This window comes from Electrophorus electricus, chromosome 3, assembly GCF_041902795.1.
Source record: "Electrophorus electricus isolate QZ-2024a chromosome 3, ASM4190279v1, whole genome shotgun sequence".
NCBI lineage: Eukaryota > Metazoa > Chordata > Actinopteri > Gymnotiformes > Gymnotidae > Electrophorus > Electrophorus electricus.
In genome coordinates, this window is record NC_137499.1 from 37,713,367 (window position 1) to 37,737,569 (window position 24,203).

Sequence of the window (24,203 nt, forward strand, 5' to 3'; positions counted from 1 at the left end):
CCTTCTTCTCATTGGCCTTCGTATATTTATTTAATTTTCAAATTTATTTGGTTGGTCAAATCAGTCTGGAAACTCCCATTTGCCCAACCTTATTACTACTAGACGTTCAAGATGCTTCGATTCACAAGGGTGCAGCGGAATAAAAGCTCTCAAATCCGGCATGAAGCAGTTACAGTGACACTTTAGTTAGTCCATGGGCAGATACATACATTATTTCTAAGAGATTGATAAAATGAATAATTAACTAAAATACAACAGAAAGCATGAAGATGTAAAAATACATCGCAACTTGATTTTAAAATTTCATAAGAACATAATATTTCACTAAAAGCATAGGTAACAAATTCATACCACCATACAAGTACAAATACACTAACTTTATTTTCTACTCAGTAACAGAAAGACAGTTACATAAAAGTACATAAAAAACAGTATAATTCTTGCTTTTAATTCCCCCCCCCCCATTTAAAACTACTGGCTTGTTTGTTAAAATCTTACAGTTAAAATGATTATAGTTTTCCCAGCATCAGTGCATGGAGAAAAAAAATCCCTGATTGCTTATTTAAAAAAACAACAAAAACAAAACCACATACATTATCTGAATTGCTGTTCCCCATCAGGTGAAAACAGAAGGAAAAAAAAGAGAAATAAAATGGACTAATAATAATAATAATAATAATAATAATAAAAATAAAAATATTTTTTTCCTGTGTGATGGTATAACTAAGAGTAGGATGCACAGTCACAGGGAGCAAGTGACAGATGAATAGAGGGCCAATAATTGATAGCCCATTTTCTTTTTTTAAGTGTGTGTAGTAACACAATTATTCGGCCCCAAACATTTGGGTATGAAAACTGCAATGAAACCGAGAGAGTACAGCACATCCGTGTCAATTCCACTCTCCCACCAAAGTTAAATGGAGCGTTCTTCCATTAGTCACAGGCGCACTCTCACAGGGCCATTCCCCTGAGTGACAAGAGCAAGTGAAAGATGAGGAATGGAAGGAGCTCAATGACAAAGTTGTTGAGATTCAGCCACTGATCTGACTACAGTGGCCATCAGATAATTACCATTAAACGTACCCACTCACAAAGTTATTCTTTTGTGGCTGGCTGGAAAACACTGCCACACACACACACACACACACACCTCACTGTACTTTCACTGAGATGTGCAGTGATCTCAGACCTTTTTTGTTGTTTTGTTTTAGCTGAAAGCTTTGAGAAAACAAGGCAATGAGCCAGATGACTTAAGTCCATCTCCAGAGAGAAACAGCTACATGATTCACACTGAAATCAGTCTGTTGGGAAACTGTGTGTCGATCCAATCTCCATTTCTGCAAGCACCTCTACAAAACACAGTACATATGAAAAAGAGAGACGCATTGTTGCACTATTCTGGAATTGGCTGCTCCCCCAGCCCCCCCCCCCCCCCCCCCCCCCACACACACAGGTAACCAGGAAAGATTCATTTGTATAAGGGAAGAAGTTGGGTGATCTGCCAAATACTACATGAGGTCAGTACATACAGTGGACAACAGGGGGCAGTGTATCTTTAGGATTTAATGTTTTAATCGGTCCTTGTCCATTACAGCTTGGGATTTATTTTAAGAAACGTCTGCAAAACCTCACTTTACATCCTGACATTTATTACTAAAGTAATTGATCTGAGAAAAGAAAGGAAGATCTGGGTTATTTCCTTGTATTTGTTAAACATCACAGACCTGCCACATTAACCAATCAGGAGACCTTTCTACAAACGGGCAGTCCTCCCTGCCTATCAATTATTTTGTGTGTGCACGGGCTAAGGGCAAAGCATGCATGTCTGTGGAGGGAGGAGGTCTGAGAATAGTTTGGATGGAGAACGTGGGAGAAAAGGAAGGCTTGTCCAAGTTCAGGGGATGAGTTGTGTTTGGAAGAATCTGAAAAATCCATTACAGCATCTTTAAAAGGGTGATAATAGAGCAAAGTCGACAAAAGTAAAATGAACCACCTGGTCGAATTGGTGATAACAGCCAGAGAAGACCATACATTCTCAAATAATTATAGCAGAGACTCTGCTGTAATCACAGTCTAACGTCTGGCCTGTTCTTGCATGCAAACAAAATGGGTTGAAATGGAAGCAGCATAAATGGGAAAACAAAAGGGGGAAAAAAAGTTTTTTAAATAAAATTAAATTAAAAACAAATAAAAATGCCCAGGCAAGAGAAATGAGGTACCAGATGAAAGTAAAGGAGCACGTTCGTCTCTGCACAGAGGGAGGCATGAGGGCGGACTACACAACAGCAGCAACGAGGTGCTGATGGGGTCAGCGCAGGAGCACGAGCCACAGCCTTTCCTGACGAGGAGGAAGCGGGGTGAGAACTGGGAAAAAGAAGGAGAGAGACAGGAAAAGTACAAGACAATAAAAGGGAGCTGGAAGAGGAGGAAAAGCACAGGGCTGGGTAGTTGGCCCCAGACGGGACGAGGCGAAACGAGCCCGACACCCGCAGCCCGATCCCACACCTTGCTCAAGTCCGGTCAGTCATTTCAGTCTCTGTGTTGAGATGTTCAGGTCCTTCACAAAGGACAGCAGAGCAGGGGAGAGTGAGATGGGCAGACTCCCAGCACTGCTGGCAGAAGTAGATCAGGTCAGAGGATGCTGGACGAGGAGGTACACATTAAGCAGGATGGTGCCGCATGGTTAAATAAACAGTTCTCTTTATTGATAATTGACTTTCAAAAAAAGAGACTAAAAAAGGGGGGAAAAAACAAAACAAAACAAAAAAACCCACACACACGAATGAGCAAGAATGTCCAAAGCTTTTCTTCGCACTCCATCAAAGAATTAAAAAGAATATGAAAAATAAAGTTTCAACATGATTGTTTGTCAGACCACTGGTTTTCTAAATGGAAAGTATGAAAGTATGCACCTGTGAGCTCCCTCCCTCTCTCACTGTTACTACACACTCACAAACCAGAGTCAGCTTCCTTCTCCACCAACATCAGCTACTTTCCCCGTCTAAGTGTCTGCATGTGTGTGTGTGTGTGTGCGCATATGTCTGTGCATGTGTGTGTGTGTTAGTGTTACAGTTCACAATCAGACTGGCTCTAACTAATACAAGATGTGCAGTCACGTGTTCAGCTTTAGAAACAGTCCAAGGGCGGGTATAGAAGGTGCTGGAGCTACCCAGGCTTCTCTCTCCATCCCTGCTCACTCATCCTCCCCCTCCCTGACCACGTTCACCACCGCCCAGCTGGGCATCAACAGGGCAGAGACACGTCGTCTCGCTCTCTCCCTCTGTGTGCGTCTCGGCAGGGTTCAGAGGAGCGAAAGGACAGCGCACACATTATAATAAACCTTACAGGCGCTCATTCACATCAATGTTTTGCGCATGCGCGCGCACACACACCCACCCACAATAAAGGAAAAGGATAAAAGACAGACAAAGAGAAAGGACTTTAACCCTGGGTACTGTTTCGCTTTGTTGCTGTTGGGTGACAGAGGGATAGAAGCAGGGAGGTAGAGAGTGGTATAGGGTTTAAAGGGATGGGGAAACAGGAGGTTGGGGGGGGGGTAGTCCAGTGGGTGTTATTTCTTGGCTTTCCCTCCCTTGGCTGAATTCCGTGGTGGGGTGACCGGACGCCCTGAGCCCATTCCGCCTCCTCCTCCGTACGAGTACAGCTTCTTGTCAGCAGGCTTGAGGATCTGTGGCAGTAGAAGAGGGGGCAGGAAGGGGAGGGGATGAGTAGCTGCTCTCCTTTACAGAGACCAAATATAGACACACACACCCACAGAGAGAGAGAGAGAGAGAGAGAGAGAGACAGACAAACAGACAGACAGACAGACAGACAGAGAGCAAGCACACTTCAACACCAGCTCAGAGCAAGGCACCCACAGAGAGAGAGAGGCTCTGCTGTTGTATGCAAGACACACGCACACACGTATAGTACATATGCACAGAAAATGGGGTCAGTGCCATTATGTGAAACAAGCATACATTACACTGTTGTTAAAAGGAAGCAGACAATGTGACAGGTAGGATGGCAAAATGGAGCGGTCCACCTCCACTCTCCCATCTAACTACCCTGGTACCCACCGAGCTGCACTGCCCCATCTAACTACCACAGTCCCTTCCCACCTCTACTGCCCTGCACAACTACCCCAGTGCCCTCCCACCTCTACTGACCCACCTAACTGTCCCAGTACTGTCCCACCTGCCCCACCTAACTACACAGGTGCCACACCTTCCTGCTTTCTTCATTTTTCAACAATGTTACATTAGTTCAAATATGTAATGGATTGTTACATTACACTCTTATTACTACTATGTTTTCTGTATGAATCTTCAGGTGTTCTTGTTGATTTTAGTAGTAGACGTTTACCATTTTATTCATGTACTACTGTATTAGTCCTGAATATGTTAAGCCATATACTTCAAACTGCACTTTATCACCTCAATATATTCAAACTCTGTAAACCAAGATTCTGTACCGTCGTAATCTCTGTAACCCATACAAATACATTAAAGCACCTTTAAGTGGACAGACAGACAGAGAGCCCCACAAAGACACAGAGAGCCCCACAAAGATGGGGCTTGAAATGGCAGGGTTTCATATCTCTACCTGGAAGGAGCACATGAGCGTCTCGTCCACGCTCATCATGGCCCCGGCGTTGTCAAACTCCCCACAGTAGTTCGGCGCAGAGAACAGAGTGACCAGCTGTCTCTTAGCAAAAAACTCATAGCCGTCCTCCACAACCTGCAGAACAGGAAGGGGTCTGATCCGATTGGCTCACAACCACGTGGCACAGGACTCAACAAGGATTCTAGAGGCGTTTGTAGAAGACCATCAAAAGCAGCATAATGGAATTTCAAAGCTTAGGGGGAGGAGTCTAAGGTCTGCTCACAGCCAATGAAGTTCTCCTTGAAATTTCTGACAGAACTCAGCACAGAACCAAAGTACCACCATATGGACATTTTTAAAAACTAAAAATGGCTGAATAAAACTGGTTTGTAACCTTTCATGAGAAAAACCACTATACAGCCCAACACCCACAAAGTGTGTTAAGAGCATGCACACCTGGTGCGCTCTGCAGATGAGGTCCATATCGTGCTTGTGCAGGAACTTTGCCACCACGTCTGCGCCGAAGGTGAAGGAGACGCCACGGTCGTTCTCGCCCCAGCCCAGCACATCCTTGTCGGGGTCGGCCCACAGCAGGTCACACAGCAGGCCCTGGTCAGGCACGTCTGTGGGCCGCATCACGCGACGCACCTGCTCCATGGACTGCAGGTCTGGAGAGAGGCCTGCATCGCGCGTGCACACACACGCACGCACACAGTCACAAAAATGTAGCACTGACAATGTGATAGTACAAAGATCACACGCCTTTAATAAAGATCATCTCTCTTTCAAGATCGAACAAATTCATATTACAGAAGCAAATCCTAACTAAAATTTAGGAATTTTATTTTATAGCATCTTCTCAAGTTAGATAATCCTAAACTATTCAGTCAAAGCTGATCACTGCACAAGTGTAAATACATAATGGCTTAGCATGCATATGCATGCATGCATGCATGCAGGGGAAGGTAAAGTTCATGTTGTAGCCTATTCTCCACTATATAAACGCTTCAAGTTACTTGAGAGCTTTGCAGCGATTTTCACTACAAAAGGGTGTGAACACGATGCAACAGCAGATGCAATAAGAAGATATTTTCAGACAGTGAAAAGAAAAAAAACCTTTGGAGCAGACCTGCAAACATGCAGCCCATAGGCCCAGACAGCCCAATTACAGTTCTAATCCTGCCCTACAAATTAATCTAGTCAATCATTTTTGGACTGTAATTAAATTGAAAGACCCATGCAGTACAAACCAGAAAAAGAACTAGTCTATATTGTTCCATTAGGGGGCAGTATAGAGCACTAAACGCAGAGCCAGTTTATAGGCTACTGTTGGTTTGTTCATACAGCACTGAAGTCGCAGTTGGCTTCGTGCCCATATTAGGAAATCTAGGTCTAAAGGGTCTTCAGAAAAAGAATAGAATTTTCAAAAATCACCTCTATGGAACCTTGTGATACACATTTAAAACAGAAACATTTTGGCCTACATACATTTTCCTCGAGAAGCAGTCAAAATATGAACATTGGTACATGCAAGCTAAAGCTACCACACATTAAAGCAGCATCAGTAAGTAGTCTGAGGCAGGCTACAGCTTTTAGCCCTTTAGGTCACCCCTCACCAAAGACAACCAGAGGCCTCTTAAAAGGCATGAAAACCATTTCAGTTTGGTCATGTTAAACAATGTCGGTTGAATGCAGGTCAGCTTGAGCTGGACTGCGAACAGAAAGCAAGATCTATCGTGCGTGTCAGTCCGTATCAAATGAAGTTAGCTAGCTAACTGCATCAGAGCCAATTTTAGCTAAAAAACAGGTTTAGCTAACCAATGTGCAAAGGCTTAGTACTAGCTAAATAGAGGCTAGCTCGTCAAAATTGAAGTCTGAAAAGCTTAACTGAAGAAAAAACGGCTGAAAGGACAACCAATGGGGTGGCTTGTATTATTACATGAATTAACGTATTATTACATTACACAGTAGCATTTGCAACGGTATTTGGTCACCACAGGGTACAACAGAGGAGATATTCAACCACAAAAACATTTTGCTTACCAACCAAAAACCTTCAAACCCAGAGTATCTTCCATGAGCATAATGCCGGGTAGTCATTGGGGATACATGAGTGGTCTGTTGTTCATGTGTTGCTGATTAATTGGGTCCAGCCCACTTGACATTGGACTGAGTACAACAGGTCTTATTACCTGATCCCCTGCTCTAGATCATTAAGAGCCCATATACACACTGTTTAACAGCTACGGCTATTGAATTTTGCCTCATGTTCTGCTCCAGCTGTCTGACGAGCAAGGACCACACTCTCTTCAAAAAGAACCGCTAATGGTGGAAACGCAAATCAAAACACACGCTACACACTGGGGGAATACTAAAGTTTAAGATACATTCTAGGCGATTTTGGAAAGTTGACATGTTTTTGTGATACCATTACATGCAAAAAAATTCGATCATTATTGGGTTTGAAATTCCAGTTTCCCTGAGCGTATCATCAGAGAGGAAGAGAACACTGTGCAGGAGCAAACTGAATATAACACTATTTTAGTGTGCATTCATAAACCCCATTTCATGGGAGCCTGGTGAAACCTGAGAGGAGCAGAGACGGATGTTAAAATGGAGCTGCTGCCTTCACCCACCTCCATGGCAACAGAAGATCTTCTCGTCTACAATGGCCGCCACAGGTAAGCAGTTGAAGCAGTCTGTGAAAGTCTTCCACAGCTTAATGTTATACCGCCTTTTACCTGAGGAAACACACAGATGTCGCAGAGTTTAAAACTAGGGCCCTGCAAGCACTGACATCTTGAACCTCATGAGCTCGACACAGTGTGCTGTCTGACACCTGAGTCATGAAGAGCTCAGTCAAAAGATATTCAGAATGGAGAGGAAACCAAACAACTAAACAAAACAACAAATATGGCGAAAGGGCTATAGCCTACTGCTGTTGCTTCCATTTTAGAGATTGGAAGACATTACAGAGAGGAAATAAAAAGGCTATTCACTTTATTGATATTTGCTGTTCTTGTGGCTTGACCTGCTAAATTGGGTTCTGATGCTCCCTCATGTGCAAAGACGTGAAGGACACAGAAAAGAGTCCGGCACTGCTGGTGCCGGAACCGATGTGTCAAGCATCGGGTCTCTCAAACTCAAACCATGAGGGTACAGCCTTCACACAGAAGATCCCAAGTGGAGCAAAACGTGCATCACTGGGCACAGGTACACGCTCCGTGTTTACACAATGACAGCAACGATTAGGGCCTTCTGAGTACACGCCTTGTCTATGAATGTGACCAGGGATGTACCAGGGCTTAACGATGAACGTGGTCAGGCTTGAAGATGGGTGGGTGCATTTCCCTTGACTTACACTCGTCGTAGAAGCCGTAGATGCGGTTTATGGAGGCACACTCATGGTTGCCACGGAGCAGGAAGAAGTTCTCGGGGTATTTGACCTTGTAGGCCAGCAGGAGACAAATGGTCTCCAGGGACTGTTTTCCTCGGTCCACGTAGTCCCCCAGGAACAGGTAGTTACTCTCGGGAGGGAAGCCGCCGTACTCGAACAGCCGCAGCAGGTCGTAGTACTGCCCGTGGACATCACCTGCATGGCAGACAGGCCTGTTATTGCAACCATGTCCTCGGACCAGTCTCGGGGCCTGCGGCACTGAACTCCACTGAACCTCCGCTTATGAAAGACTTAAGAAACAAACTAATAAAACAGAGTGCGTCCGGTACGTCCTCCCACAGGAAGAGGACCAGCTCGGGAGAGCAACTTCAGTTGCTGGACAAATGCAAACAGTGACTGTGTGCCAATTACCTTACCAAGGCATTAAAAGAGCCCAGAGCAACACCGACAAAATCAGAGAAATGTTCTTACAACAGGGCTGCGACTCATGGCATAAGCCTCCTGGACCGATAAGTGTTTATTTTGCGCAAGTCATGTTACTAAAGCAACAGACAGCATTGAGTGCAGAGACCAGGCTTCGCTTGCTCTATTAGTGTCCAGCTGGCAGACTGGAGCGGCTGTAAAAGCACCTCCTGTTTATTCTTCCATGCCGGCGACGGTCGCAGCTGCTTCACACTGTTTGTTCGGACCGGCAGAGGATCTGGGACTGACAAAAAACAGAGCAGTCAAAGGGCGTCTCGGGCTCATCCAATCACACTCACCGCAAATCTTGAGTGGTGCCTCGAGCTCCAGTAGGATTGGCTGGCTGAGGAAGATTTCCCGGGACTTGAGGCAGAGGCCGCGGATCTCATTCTCTGTCAGCTGAACATTCTTGCCTGGCCTGGAGCCCTTAACTAGAGAGGAAAGAGAAACAGAGCACGTGTGAAACAGACAGCAGGTAGTAAGATGCGAAGGCCAGATCCAGTGAAAAGGGACCGACACACTGAGCATCTGAAGCGGCAAACGTGGGCAACACACAAACTGCACGATCACTCCATGAAGACTCTGAGCTTGCATTGTGCACTCTGCTACAGCTGTCACAACAAAGGCATTTCCACATGTAAATAACAAGCTGAATATTTGGCTAAACAGGGCCATTTGCTCAGTTTACACCTCATTGAGGAATCCCAACACTACTACTTTTCACAATACCCAACACTGCACATTTACCACTATGATAGCCATGTGAACAATTATATCCATCTAAAGAATTGCAGCATGCACACACACTCATGTTTAGTGGTTTAGTTGACTCAAACAGTGGAGTGAGGGTCTAATGCAAGCCTGAATGATTTTTGAGAAAATGTCTTCTGACCAACATTGTGATTTCCATTTTTTGAAGTTTTTGCTCTATGTGGTGTCCATGATATCAACAATTGTAATATAATCCGAGCTGGTGCATTTTTTCTAAGCCTTGATTTTAATACGATGATTAATTGTATAGTTAAAGTCAACAGCACATGGACACTGACCAATCAACAGTGACTCCGCACAGACCGCTGGATAACCATGTGAAGTCACACGCGTGTGCTCTGAGCTGGAGCTGCAGCAGCAGAGAGGATCAAATACCAACTGCCATCACATCGCTGGGTAAACGGACTAGTGAAAACCAAACCACCACGGACTTCTAAACTCTTTGTTCAAAGATTCTCATTGTTAATGAAGCAGCTCTCCTTGGCTGAGGAAGGCACCTAAAGACCAAACGCTTCAGGATGAAACAACAAATGACAAGTTTTTTGGAAGAATGACACACTAAATAAATGGCAGGATAAGAAAGGCTAAATAAAATAAATAGAATCCTTATGGTTTCCCTGCAGATGACTGGATCCCACATAATATCAGCTAAATTATTTTATGACTATGCAATGGGAAAATACTGCGGCTGAGGTCTGCTACTGACAATTAGACTAACTAAAGATGCGCGCGCGCACGCACACACACACGCGCGCGCAGCGAGAGAGACCATTCAACCATATCTATGACATGCACTCCAGGCCCACTACAGGATGGGCACCTGCCTGGTCTGGCAGGTGGATTCCAGCTGGACGTAACGCAGGCCAACGTGAGCAGTCTCTTGCTACGGCCGGTTTCACACCAGCCTTTTCTCAGTGCCGTGTAAAGCAGAGGCTTGTACTCAAACCTCTAACGGCCAACAACCACCAGGGCATTTCCCAACACTCTACACCCGGCAAAACACATGGCTGCTAGCGTATTAAGGCGAAGCCCATTACATTACATACATCAGCCAAAAGCCATTTGGACATGTACTTCATACTGAGCAAGGCCGACTGCACAACTTAAACAGGATCAAAAGAACGAAGAAAGGCACTCTTTCACAAGCCTAAGGTCTGCTGTTCAACACAGGGCTTGTTTAAGCCACAAGGTAAAGGGAGCGAGCGCGAGCGAGCGCGCACACACACACACACACACACACACACACACACACACACACACACACACACACACAGCTCTCTCCAACACTGTGTGGACTTCCATTAAGGAATGTCCCATCTGTGAACATGTTCCCAAAGCTCTTCCAAGTGCACATGTTAACAGCTCAGTACCACGGGCTGTGACCAAGCATCGTGTGTGTTAGAGTGCAGATTCCTCACCCACATCACCACATCTCCCCAAATGACAACATGGAGCCCCCTGCCATCCACCTACAGGATTTACCATGCATGTCAGAGCATTCCTTATGACTGTTAATCTCACTCACTCTCACACACACACACACACACACACACACACACACAACTGGATTTTGTGCACTGCGCCCCACCAGGGTTCTGGGTCATGTGCAACCTTGTTTTTTCCCCATTTGATCTGCTATTGAGAAACACCACACAAACTCTGCGGTGGAAACCAAAAGGGTCAGCTGATTCTGCTCTCAGACGAGTGCTCACTGTAGGAGACAACAGATGTGCCCCAGCATGTCTGGGGAGGGGGAGGGAGGGAGAGAGAGACGGAAAAAAGACGGAAGTGACTGGCCATGTCCAAACAGTCCATCAGTTCATACTCAACCACTCGTCAAACATGCCCTTTCAGGCTGGCTTCCCAAATACCACTCAATGCCAACAGGCTTTGGCCAGGACCCGAAAACGAGAGCATGTTTGCTTAGAGCTGGACCTTCATGATATGATATGTATCATGATACAATGCCTAACAGTCTATTATACAAATAACGTTACAAAAAATACTATTAGTTCTTAACAAAAATGCATTAATAAACACCAATAAATAAAATCAATGGGAAGAGTACATTTAAAGTACAAACATGGAGGAGAAAAAAAAAAGAAATATACAAGTAAACAAAAAAAGAAGTGTGGAAAAATGTGGAAACGTGCAATTATAATTCTCTCACCTGTCTTCCCAATTTTCATGTTTGTGTGTTGAAGCTGACTGTAGCTGCATTTCCGTAGCTTTTCCCTACACAAACGTGTTGATTTTTCCTAAATCACTCGGTTTTTCATTTTGAGGTACCATCTGCTGGCCGTTTAAACTACTGATTTCAAACTACTGATTTTTGAATGCACCAGTTTCACACTGGGCAACAAAAATATGAATACAGTGACTATTGATTCACGTATCGTTAAGAATGTATTCACGTTATACTGCCATATCAATATATTGTACACAGCCCCATGTTTTACTCATCTGGAGGAAATAGCACTGCTGTTCTGAGCAGGATAAACCAGAACAAAAGGAATTAATTCATAATGAGAAGATGTGAGAGAAGCCTGACTGAGTGTGAGAGGCAGCGAGTGAGTGAGAGAGGGGATTAGCAGGCTTCCCGAGGTACTCATCCTCCACTAAAATATAAGCGCACACCCCCTTGGGTGGACAAATACACCTTAGGCAGGCCTGAAGTAAAGCGTCACACACTGACTCAACAGCCAGGCACTCGGTTTAGAGCACACATTTCACATGGAAGGCTCTGGGCAAGGAGAAGAGCTCTGAATGTACTCCGGTGAGTCACACACACAGGCTGCTGTTACATAAGAGAGTTTAGCAGAGTTCAGACCAGGGCCTGTTTGTGTCTGAGCAAAGACTCAACCCCACCACGCCTCTCGCTGCACACACTTCAGCTGCAGGTAAACGGACCAACAGACAGGACAGATGGTCCGGTGGTGAAGAGCGCATCCGCGGATCCGTCCGGCATCGCTGGCAGAGGAGAGGCTTTGTCAGGGCGAGCTGCTCAATATGATGATAAATATTCATCAGAAATTAATTTACATATTCAGCATTTGGCACGCACTCTCATCCAGAGCGACTTACATATTCATCAGCATGACAGTGTGTGTGCTGCCAGAGGGGGAAATACAGTTAGCCGCCACGTTATTAGAGACATTTACCTTACGCCTAGACTCTGTGGCCATTTGATTAGACTCAATGATTTTATAAGTGTTCAATTACAGAATGCAGCACGTCTGCTGGAATGCTGGATCAGCCCAGCACCCTCCAGCTTGGACATCACCTCTCCTACAGAGAAACAGACGAGAACAGTTTACTCCACCTGGCTGATGCCACGTCCGTAGTGCTGGCTTACGGAGCAGAGTGCCTGAGAGCAACACACCTGAAACAGCCTGTGAAGGGCTTGCTAATGACTGTTAGAAGCTGAATCAGTGGGACACCACCACACGGTTGTTTTTCCGCTAAAACACTTTGGGAATGGTCAGGCTCCTACTTGTTTTCAGCTATTTATGCAAACAATATAATTTAATATTCTGTTTCAATTTATTTTTCTGTTGAGAAAACAAACAAACAAAAAATACAGAGGAGTCTGACATCGTGCTGTAGGAGGAACTTGTGCAAGCTCAGGGGCATGGCCAATGAACAGAAGCACTCAAGATCAGACAGTGAAAAGCAGGCAACAAGGTAAATCCAGATTAAGGACATTTTATGCCCTGACAGTACTAGAATTAACGATGGGACAACTCCGATCCCAGATCAGTTAGTAAACACTCACACACACTCACGGGCTGTGTGATGTATTGCTTGCTGTACCGATATTCCAAGAACTGCAATAAGCAAATGAACTAATGCAATATGCTGTTTTATTTCTCCCATAATGATGTGCTGTGACCTCACCAACCTCAAGGTCAGTACTTCATAGGTGTTCTGATAAATCACAGCATTTGATCCAACAACTGTACATTTGGTCAAAGTAATAGAAGTCATCATACATGTAGAGTTCACAAATGTGCTTTTCAATATCTTATCATTTCAATGTAGCATTGTATCCAAATCACACTGCCCAATCAGAAAAATCTATAAGGCTTTTGCAGCAAGTTGAGAGTCAGGTGGAGTGGACAAAGCACTTACGTTAGCTCCAACAGGCACCACAGCAAGCAGGCACATGGAGTGTTTGGAGTCATGGTGTGTAGGGTGAGGTGCGGAGCAAGTCGATCAGTCTGGACACATACATGGGCACAGCAGGCCGTAACGCTGTGCCTAATCGGGTTTACACACAGACAGCAGTCACACATTACCATGAATTGAATTAAACGTGTTAACACTCGAAGCTCAAATAGTGCAGGATTCCTGGATGGGAGTTCTTACCCATTTTACACCTGCATTAGACCAGTACCAACCAACCAATTAAAGCAATTAGGATTTTGCAAATTGATAGTCGTAAAGTCCTATCACTTTAACTCCACCTTCTTGCAGACTGGAGTGAACTGGATTCTGCATTAGTTAAGAGGAGTATGGTTTATGGGAAGCGTGAGGATCACTGTCCAAGACACAAAACATGCCAAGATCACTGGACACTGGAGAAACCAGGAGCAAGCCATGGTGATGTACTTCAGAAATAATGACTGGAGAGTTCATTTGCATGAATCTCTCCCACACTCTCTGAGAGTAAACACAGGAAGTGTAACATGAGTCACTTGAATACATTGTTCGGAACCTAAGAAACACAACAGAATGACGCACACGCACTGTACATGATTTGTGTCCCTCGTACACACAGCACATGCACAGAGGACTAGAAGAATTCCACTGTTGAAATGGGACACGCAGACACCCAGAAGGGCCACAGACAAGAATCTGACACTCCTGTACTGCACTGCTACACTAGACACAGGCAGGCGACTACACACAAACAGGCAGATGAGGACAGTCACTCAGCCCTGCACACTGCAAGTGGACCAGCAGCCAGCAGCGTACGAGAGGTCTACTGGAGTCCCATGTCCTACACAGTCAGCATCTCCTCCCATAGCAACAACACGCACCCCCCCCCCCCCCCCCCACACACACACACTTGCAAGGACAAAGACATGAAAATCTCAGATTACGTGCAAGTATCACAATTTAAAATAGGGTGAGGAATGACAGAACAAAAGAACATAAACCTGAGAGGGCCTTGTCTGTGTCAAGTGTGCCTTGCAGAGGTGCTCGTCTGGCTGAAGGAGAAAGGGGTCATAGAGATTACATCACAGCACCACAGAAATACTGCACTTATCAGGATGGTTATTTTCTGCCCTGCTTAGCAGACAATTTGCTCATTGCCCTGAGATAAACAGTGCTGCCAACAGACAGTGCTGGTCAGTGTGTGCGCGCACCACCAGGTCAGTACATGTGCGTGCACGAATTTTCACATGTAAGAGGTTAATGTGTGTGTGTTCCCATGTAAAAGGCCAGTGTGTGTGCACACGTTTAAGAGGTCAGTGCGTGTGTGTAACCATGTAAGAGGTCAGTGCGTGTGTGCAGACCGAGAACACTTGATCGTCCTATTGGACCACATTAAGAAACATTGTCAGACTAGGCAGGAAAATACAATAATTTCTGATATGCTAGAAATTTGTCGTGGTGTTGTAGGATGTCCTCACGTCACTGTCCTTCAGTGACGTCACACCACGAGACTCTCAATCAGGCCAGACACTGGAAATCAGGCTGATCCCGGCATAACCTGCCAGTGCGCATGTGTACAATGTTCCAATGTATATAGCATGTGCACTCCTGCTCCTGCTCTACCGACCCACGTGCACGGACACTTTGTATTACTGCCTGGAACAACACACACTCATCATTTGTTGTTAAATATGACACATCAACATAGCCAGTGCTGAGCTTGAACTTGTGAAGCACAGAGAATTTAGAATGCCTTACAATCGGACCTGCTAAGAACTAGGAGGCACACCATGCACTTTCCATTCAAACTCTCACATTTCAGCACCACTCACTGAAATTTGACATTTATCATCCAGGTGTGCTTAATCAGTGTGCTGGACTAATGCCAGAGTCTGGCTGAACAGTTCATAGCACCAGAATACATAAATTATTGGTTATTAAAATGTCAGTATTGACCACAATAAGGTGCTAACCATCAGTTATTAGATTGGCCAAAGAAATTAAATACCGGTTCATCCCATTTTCCACCTCATATTTGTAGTTTATCTAGAAGCATAAAACCCTTCAGGGTGACATAAAAGACAGACAACACCTAACCAGTTTGGCAGTCTAATTAATAAAACATCCATATAAAACATAAGCTTCTGATAGGCCCTTAGTTAAGCTTGCTTGAGTAAATCCGTTGACGTGACCACACTTCAGGCTTTGGCTGACATGCTTCCATCAGGGCAGAGCAGTTTACCAGTATAAAATGGAGTACTGATATGACAACGGGCCATGATGTGGATTGGGCCATACCGAGGATGCCGTGATAAGCCCCAAAAGAGCGACCCAGAAACAGCCTGCTCATGAGACAAAACAGACACAGACATGAATAGCTGCAACTATCAAACACAAAGGAACACCCATCACTGTCAGTTGTTATTAGAAACTAATAAAGTGCAAGGTGTATTAAACCTTACATTTAAAATATTTGCCATGATGGTGCAGGCATTCATTCACTTCCTCTTAACTCCTCTGCTGGACAAATAGCATGTGTGGGGGTAAAGTGAATGTGAAAAGTACATTCGGAACTTTAAACATCATTTTTAAGGCATGCTGCAAAACCGAGGGCAGCGATGAGCCGAACACAAACACGACTGTGGCAAAAAAGAAGCCATCCCAGAAAGGGAGGGCGCTCGGTCAATGGGAACTGGTTCAGATTTAATCTCCCGACCACACTGTGCAAATTATGCAGACATAGAAACAGCAGCAGTCCATTTCACCACTTGAAAATCCACACACCTAAGTTTGAGGAAGTGACAAGTGTAGCCTACATGTAACAGCTCCAGAAGCAGCAGTGATCCACCAGAATCAGAGCATGGTGCTAAAATAATAATCACGAGTTCTATTCAGCCAGGGTTAATTTTACATAAAGAGGTGGGGCAAAATAACCATTACCTGCATTCCTCAGTGATTACAAATCAATCATAATCAGCCATGTCAGTCATTTTTATGGATTGTGTACTGCCTTGTCAATAAAGATATTGTAATCTAGATCCAATCGGCATGCGAGTAAATATTACTCATATTGTACAGAAGATTAGATTTTGCACACAAGCTTTCAAGGGCATGTCTACATAGAGATTGGAGTGGGCATTTCCCCACCCTGAGGAATCATACTCCCGTCCAATGAAAACTCTGGGGAGAGAGGGAAAAACCAACAACAACAACCCCCCACCACCAATATAGCTTTTTTTTGTTTGTTTTGAGAGTTCAGAATATTCTGTCATTTTGTCACTGGTCATCAAAAAAATGCTTTCCTATTGGCCATTTTGAAGGTGTGTGGGTGTGGTTAGTCAGCACTCCATTATATTATTGCCAAACCGTGAATCACGACACTTCACACATGCGGTACAGATATGGTTAAGTGAACTGCAAAACTTGTTTGCAACTAGCTGCCCTCAGCAATCCAAATAAAACTGTTAGTCTTGATTCTTCTTCATTCTTTTAGAGCCATACTCCTTTATAGCTTTACAATTGAGTTAGCACATTTTAAAAACGGTGTGGGTTTATTTTCAGTAACCACTGGTTTGGTGATTAGCCAGCTAGCTAGCCAGCTCAAGGCTAACTACAGCTGATTTGTTGCTATTTTTTATTTTAGAATTTGCCAAAGCCAAAAGAGGAAGATGATCCATACCAGATGGAATACCTTTATTTGGTATATATACAAACAGCACAATGAAATACAATCTTCGCACATCCCAGCTCTTTGTGAGCTGGGGTCAGAACACAGGGTCAGTCATCAAACAGCACCCCTGGATCCAGGAGAGTTAAGGGCCTTGCTCAGGGGCCCAACAGTGGTTGCATGGGAGAACCAGGATTCAAACTAACAACCTTGCAACTGATAGCCCAGTCTTACATTCCCACAGTAATTACTGCACTGAGCTATAGTTTTACTGTTCTAGCTTCACATTATATGCAATGTCAAAGCCGATCATTTACTTAATATCATTTTAGAGCAAAACAGCCTGAGGGATTTAATTGCACTCAGTAGGCAAAAAGAACCTCTTTATACTGTGTGCATCTGAGCTCACTCACTGTTCTTTTACTGATGTTTACCCTAGCTAGCCATCAACAGCATTCCAAGCATTCTCCGTTCCTTTGCGCACACATACAAAAAAAAAAACAAAAAAAAAAACACAAAACATTTATGCAACATGAAAAATAAAAAATGTTTGAGTACATCAGCTAATCATAATGGGCCTTTTTAGTGTTCTAAACTAGGCATGCATTTCATTTATGGCATATAAACTTATGGCATTTAGCTGATGCTTTTGACCAATGCGACTTACAATTATGACCGAGTACAATTTGAGCAATTGAGGATTAAGGGTTTTAAGTGTTCATAATACATATTTTATGTTTAATGCTTATACAGTTCTACCTCAAGTGTAAACAACTCATTTGCACAATAAAGAAGAGAGCGTCTTGGCTTTATTAGCTAAGAATTATTACTTTTGAAGGGGATATAAAAAAAAGTAGTACATCATGATATCGTTATCACCTAGCTAGTGGAAAATATTATATGAATTTTAGCGGATATTGCTAATCCCTAGATCCCACAGCTCATTCTACTAGCTACTGGGAGAAGACAGTTGCTTTGTAGCTGTTTGTACTGTTACACAACAACTAACAGGTTTGTTTATCTGCCTGCCTCCCCTCTGCTTCAATTATTTCATCTGCTCCTTCACTCCGTTGCTTAGACACTGTTAAACTGCAAAGCTTTAGTAATAAAAATGTCTTTATGATGGTGTTACTGTCACGCAACATGGACGTTCAGTAGGATCATTTCCCAACTCCCATATAATTGCAGTCAAAAGGGCACCAGAAGCAACTACCTCCTCTGTGGTGCTCTGTGAAGTTTCATACTCTGAACCCTGAGTTTGCCAAGCAACAGCACCCAAACAAAACTGTGAAGCTCTATTTACAAGTGCCATGGTTTGTGTCCTCTGTTCTAATATACATGGTGTAGTTCACAGACTACACGATAAAAGCGTAGTTGTGTCATGTGTGTTAAAGTCAGGAAAACACACAGAAGGATGGGGACTTTGTATAGACTTACTGGGAGCAACAGTTCAAAGCACTGTATATTTGAAATTAGGGCTGCACATAACGATTATTCTGTTATCGATTAACCTAATGATTTCCCCCGTCGTTTAGTCAATTAATTTAATTACAAATGTAGGGGTTATTCTAAAGATTATTTCTTTATTATGTACCCAGAATAAGTATCAAAAACTTCACATTGAAATATTAATCAAGTCTTAAAAACAAATGAACAAAAAACAAACTGTGACAAGGGCAAGGAGGGCTGCCAGCGCAAGTCAACGTTTTCAACCAAAACTATTCAGTGAAAACAAAAGTAAAGAGCTGTTCAAACAAAGTAATACAAACAACAAATGACAAAGCAGTCCATAACGCGCAAGCACATAGGAATGAACAGCCACCGCACGTGAACAGGACTTACTAATACTCACAGCGCGAAACATTTACAAACAACCAGTGACCAAAAGGAGAAATATAGAACACACATACACTAATGACTAGGGATGTTAACAAGGAGGAGTGGTGACATGAGGCAGATTTTACCTCAAAAATGGTTATGAAATTGTCCTGCCCCCATCACTGGAGTAAGACGCAGTTAAGAGAATCATTGGTATTGTATTTTTGCAACTGTGTGGGACAATGAAAATAACGCTAAATGAAACAAAAGTTACAGACAAAAAAGACTAACATTAGTTTAAGACATTTTCTCATGCATACATGACATTTTAATAAGCAGAAAATATAAAACAGCAGTATGGCAAGGTTAGTTAGCGAGATGTCTAGTAGTGTAATGTTATCATAACAGAAGCGATGCAGAAATAATTTTAATATGGGGGTAATGAAGAAACCTTTAGAAAGTCAATTTTAATTGACTACTACCAACAAACATGTTCCACGTGTTGATAGTCCCAATGTGTCACCTTTGGGTGGCCACAAAATGTAAAACAGGATTAATGATAAAGTCTTGTTGCCATCTTGAAAATGCGTTGCGTGCTTAGCAGCTGTAGTGCTGCGATAAGCCATTCCTGATGTGCAGAGCTTCCAGAGGACCACTGTTGTGTAAGACACTCCCATACCTTACATCATCATGGACGAGGCTTTTAGCTGCTTGTTGTCTGGGAGAAGCCATACTTTGACTGGGCACAGCCATCTTGCTTCATAGCTACGCACGTTATACAAATTGTATTTCGGGAATAGATTATGTCGATGAATCACCCCAGCAGTATTTAAAAATAAAGCTAATTCATTCCTTTAGCTCACCCCGTAGAGCAGGTAGAGCAAGGTGTTAGTAACAAAGTTCAGGGGTTCAAGTCCCAAGGAGCAGTACTCTCACACTAACAAATATGCAAGTTGCTCTGGATAAGAGCATTTGCAAAATGCTGTAAATGTACAGAACTGGAAGGTAAAATCTAAAAACTAAATGGTAAGAATGCATTTTAAACAAACATCCTCATTTCTCTCCATCAAAATACATTTTGCTGTTAACATGAGACAAGTGCAACCATTAATTTAACCACAACTTCTGATGCCTCAAAAGAGAACAAGGAAAAAAATACAATTTGAAATTAAAAAAATAGTTTACAGCAATTTAAGATGAAAAATTGTTAATGAATCGATTCCAAAAATACTTTTAAAACCTGTATAAACTGGTGTTTCTGAACAAGAATCCAACAGCCATTTTTAATCGCAACTGATTATACAACGTAACAATAATCAAACTAAGAATGTTGTAAATATTTTATAGCCTTCCTCAGAGAACACAAGTACACTAGCTTTAGTCAAACTTACTTCAGGTGCATATTGTAAATGAAATCTACTTAAGACAATTCCAGTACAATTTAACACAAGAAAACATACAACCCAATTTTTCCACTAACCGCACAAATGTTTTAACAGAGACAAAGGGGCAAACACTTTACTCAGTCCAAGCAGAGTGAAACAGAGGTAATGCCAATACCGCACTCTCAGACATCTCATGTAGACTACAGCAACGTGTATGAAAACGTCGCATTCCGATACTGCAAAGTGAAGCTAATTAGAGACAGACAAAACGAGCAAGAATGGTTTGACATGACGTTTAATTCATACATTTTGGTGGATTTGCCATCTGCAACCAACAGCATCACTTTTAAAACCAGCATAAACCAAGGAGGACTCAACTCCGCTGCTGTAGCTCAGATGGTAAAGCAAAGCGCTAGTAATAACAGTCAGGGTTAAATTCCCATGGGAGCGCACACATACTCAAAATCAACCTATATAAAGATGCTCTACTCCTTTTTTGTTTTATAAGTACTCTACATAGATACTGAAGTTCTTGCATTAGGCTGGTTTTGTCACAAGACATAACCAAGAAAACATTCTGCTAACTTTATTGCGGCTTCACGCGTTTACTGGAGAACAACGCATAAACCATGCATGGGTATCTGTAGCCTTTTCTGAAGACTATCGACGCAACCCATTTGGGTTTTAAGACATCATGCCTCCCTCTAACTATTCCCGATAACTCAATGATCAAATCACGGTTTGCATGAACATAATGGGTCCCTACGTTTGGCGTAAGTGTGTCTAAACACAGCAGCTAGGAGAGAATTAGCTGGCTATTAGAGACGAACGACAGTCTCCGCCTCATACAGCGGATGATATCGCAGCGACACCGTAATCACTACACGGCTACGATCGCCTCGTCCTCTTTATCTAGATATCTGTGTGTACCGTTGTCTACAGAACGTAGTTAGAGCAATTACATTGGGATAATTCTTTATCTACAAAGAAAATCTGCGCATATCTGAATTTACCTTAGCTGGCTACTCACCCGGCACTGTATGAAATCCATGTTAACTAGCTAGCTAACGTTAGCATAGTTAGCTAGCTGCCTAGCTTGGCTAACCTAACCCGTTAAAGAGCGATGTTAATTCTTTAACTCAAAATAACGTAGGTAGCTGCATTACCCATGCTACATGCAGAATGTATGCTGGAGAAATATAAGCCATCAGACGTCCATTCCATTCACATTCATTTAAACGCGGGCAAGCGTTATGATATGAAACGAGACAACTTTTCCGGGGGTGTTTTCCTAGCACTGGCCGGTTAAAATCAAATCCATCTAAATACAGCTGTACGGTAAATGCAGAGATAAAAGGATACGTATATAGCGAGCTAACACCACCTAATCTAGGTTGACTTATGCAGCATAGTTATCTAATTCAGGCTGACTATTCAGTAAGGGAAACGTTCTAGCCAGCCGACCCTAGTAGCACCGGCTAACCAGCCTGACTCTCACTTCCTCCGGCAACTCGCCCCGCTACCCGGCTAACCTCGCTATGGTCACTACACAAGGCAACATTTCTGGCACATTATAATTTTAAATGCCAAATCGCCCTGACAGAATATACCACTCTGGAAGATGCAGGAAAGGACCAGATGCATCAGCTAGCTATATACTTCATTGACAAGACGCGCACAAGCGGTAAAGGATTGCGATTCCTCACCTTCCAACAGACGCTGTATTATGGAGTCGATGTTTAATTTGTCCGGTTCCGCCATTTTATTTTATTTTTTGCCGTTTATTCAAGCAGGTCAGGTATTTCGTCTTGAATAATCGTTACGATGAAGCAAAAAATATATATAAGGCCCCAACCCAAATGGGCAACTTGTAAAAAAAAGATATCTTTATCGAAATCTGAGCTTGTTGGCTATATTTCCTTTGTCGTTTGGTTATCCGCTAGGTTGCTATCGATACGTAGCTGGCTAGCCGACTGCTAAGATTTAGCTAGCTACACAGCCGTTAGCTTGGTGGTGCTAGCTTTTAGCTACCCGTATTACAATAAAACGATAATATAATACAAAAAACTTAACAGCTGTAATTCTCCTCTGTTATCTCGAACCTGCTTATGACTGGACACATGTAAACACTTGTTATTCTCCCTTTTCTGCGCGCTTAAAGGACCCCGTCCCTGCTCCTCCGCGGAACTTTAAAAAAAAAGGCCAAGCGGTGCACGAGCCTGAACGCGAGGGGGGACGCGTCCTTTAGGCCTAGGCCGACGGTGATTGGATGGCAACCCACGTTTGAATCAAAGTTGTAGGCGCTCATTGGTCGTTTGCAACGTCGATCTCACTCGAGCGCCTCGCCCCGAGTTGTAGAAAGTGTGACGTCAATTGGTCAAGTTAAAAGAAGCGAGATAACTCAGATTTTACCCCCCCCCCAACAGTTAACCTGTTTTCCCTCACTGAATCAAAATGAGCCATTCCTGGATGACCCGATGAACATTTGTTATTTTGACCGTTGTATTAATACAGGCCTAACCACAATCGACCGTCTACGAATGATTATGTAATTTATGACTAGACTTTGCATCTTGTCATTCAAACGATGCCCACGGGTCGCTCTGTCAGGCTACCCTAGACTCCCCGTCAGTCACACACAACTTATAAGTACTGTGCTTCAGACAACCTTGAAGAAATGCATGCACTGTTATTTTGAGATCTGACTGCTACTACGAGTAGTAGCCTACATAATCCCCCGTTCTGCGATCTGCCTACATACAACATCCGCATTAAAACGTTAGACAAAATTGGACCAAAAAAAGATCAGCATAAGATTTCAGACCAGTGTTCAGCTGTATTCCCAACCCATAATGTCATCCAAGTAATAGTTCAAATTACAGTTCTCGCGTACTTCTTTAATAGTGCATGTTCGAGGAGACGGACTGAACACTAAACGAATGGCACCGCCATGTGGTTTCCTTAGTAACCAACATTGCACTTTAAAATATATATACAGTCGTGGCCAAGAGTTTTGAGACTAGCACAAATTTTGGTTTTCAAAAAATTCACTGCTTCAGTTTTTATGGTGGCAATCTGCATTAACTCTAGATTGTGAAGAGTGATTAGATTAATTGCAATTCATTGAAAAGTTATTCCTTGCCATGAAAATTAACTTAATCACAAATATTACTGCATTCCAGCCACTGCATTTCAGCCCTGCCACAAAATGGCCTGCTAACATAATTTCCGTGATCTTCTCGTTAGCTCAGGAGAAAGTGTTAACGAAGACAAAGCAGCTGATATCACTCTGTAAGGCTGATTAGAAGAGCAGACTTGTTGCTTTAAAAAGGTGCTGGTTGAAGTTTTTGTTTGTTAACTATGGTTACCTCCATGGAAACATATGCAGTCATCATTGTCTCACTGCAAAAGGGCTTCACATGCAAGGACATTGCTGCTTGTAAGATGGTACCTAAATCAACTGTTTATTGAATCAGCAAGAACTTCAATGAGAGAGATTTGATTGCAGTGAAGAAGGCTTCAGGGCACCCAAGAAAGTCAAGCAAGTGCCAGGACCGTCTCCTAAACAGGATGCAGCTATGGGATCAGGTCATCACCAGTGCAGAGCTTGCTCAGGAATAGCAGAAGGCAGATGTTTGTACATCTGCATGCACAGTGAGACAAAGGCTTTTGGAGGATGGCTTGGTGTCAAGGGTAGAAAAGAAGCCAATTCTCACCAAGAAAACCATCAAGATCAGACTGACATTCTACATGAAGTATAGGGATTGGACTACAGAGGACTGAGGTAAAGCGATGTTCTCTGAGGAAGCCCCCTTCAGACTGTTTGGGATGTCTGGAGAAGAAAAAGTGAGTGCTACCATGAGTCCGCTCATGCCAAAAGTGAGGTATCCTGAGACCATTGACGTGTGGGGTTGCTGGGTTTGCTCAATTTTGCCTA

General features: G+C 43.3%; 1 protein-coding gene across 3 annotated transcripts; it reads right to left on the bottom strand.

Moving 5' to 3' along the window:
* Positions 1 to 362: 362 nt before the first annotated feature.
* ppp1caa (protein phosphatase 1, catalytic subunit, alpha isozyme a) lies at positions 363 to 22,484 on the bottom strand. Of its 3 annotated transcripts, XM_081711420.1 has the most exons (8): positions 21,973 to 22,474; positions 14,398 to 14,448; positions 8,764 to 8,895; positions 7,967 to 8,197; positions 7,242 to 7,346; positions 5,062 to 5,285; positions 4,606 to 4,740; positions 363 to 3,688 (listed from the first exon to the last, which is right to left on the bottom strand). In XM_081711420.1, the coding sequence occupies exons 1-8, from the start codon at positions 22,025 to 22,027 to the stop codon at positions 3,572 to 3,574; spliced, it is 1,050 nt and encodes a 349-aa protein (XP_081567546.1). In that variant the 5' UTR covers positions 22,028 to 22,474; the 3' UTR covers positions 363 to 3,571. The 3 variants fall into 3 exon arrangements, with proteins under 3 accessions (XP_081567546.1, XP_081567548.1, XP_026885814.1); XM_081711422.1 differs by lacking the exon at positions 4,606 to 4,740 and having other exon boundaries at positions 21,973 to 22,484; XM_027030013.3 differs by lacking the exon at positions 14,398 to 14,448 and having other exon boundaries at positions 21,973 to 22,472.
* Positions 22,485 to 24,203: the final 1,719 nt, after the last annotated feature.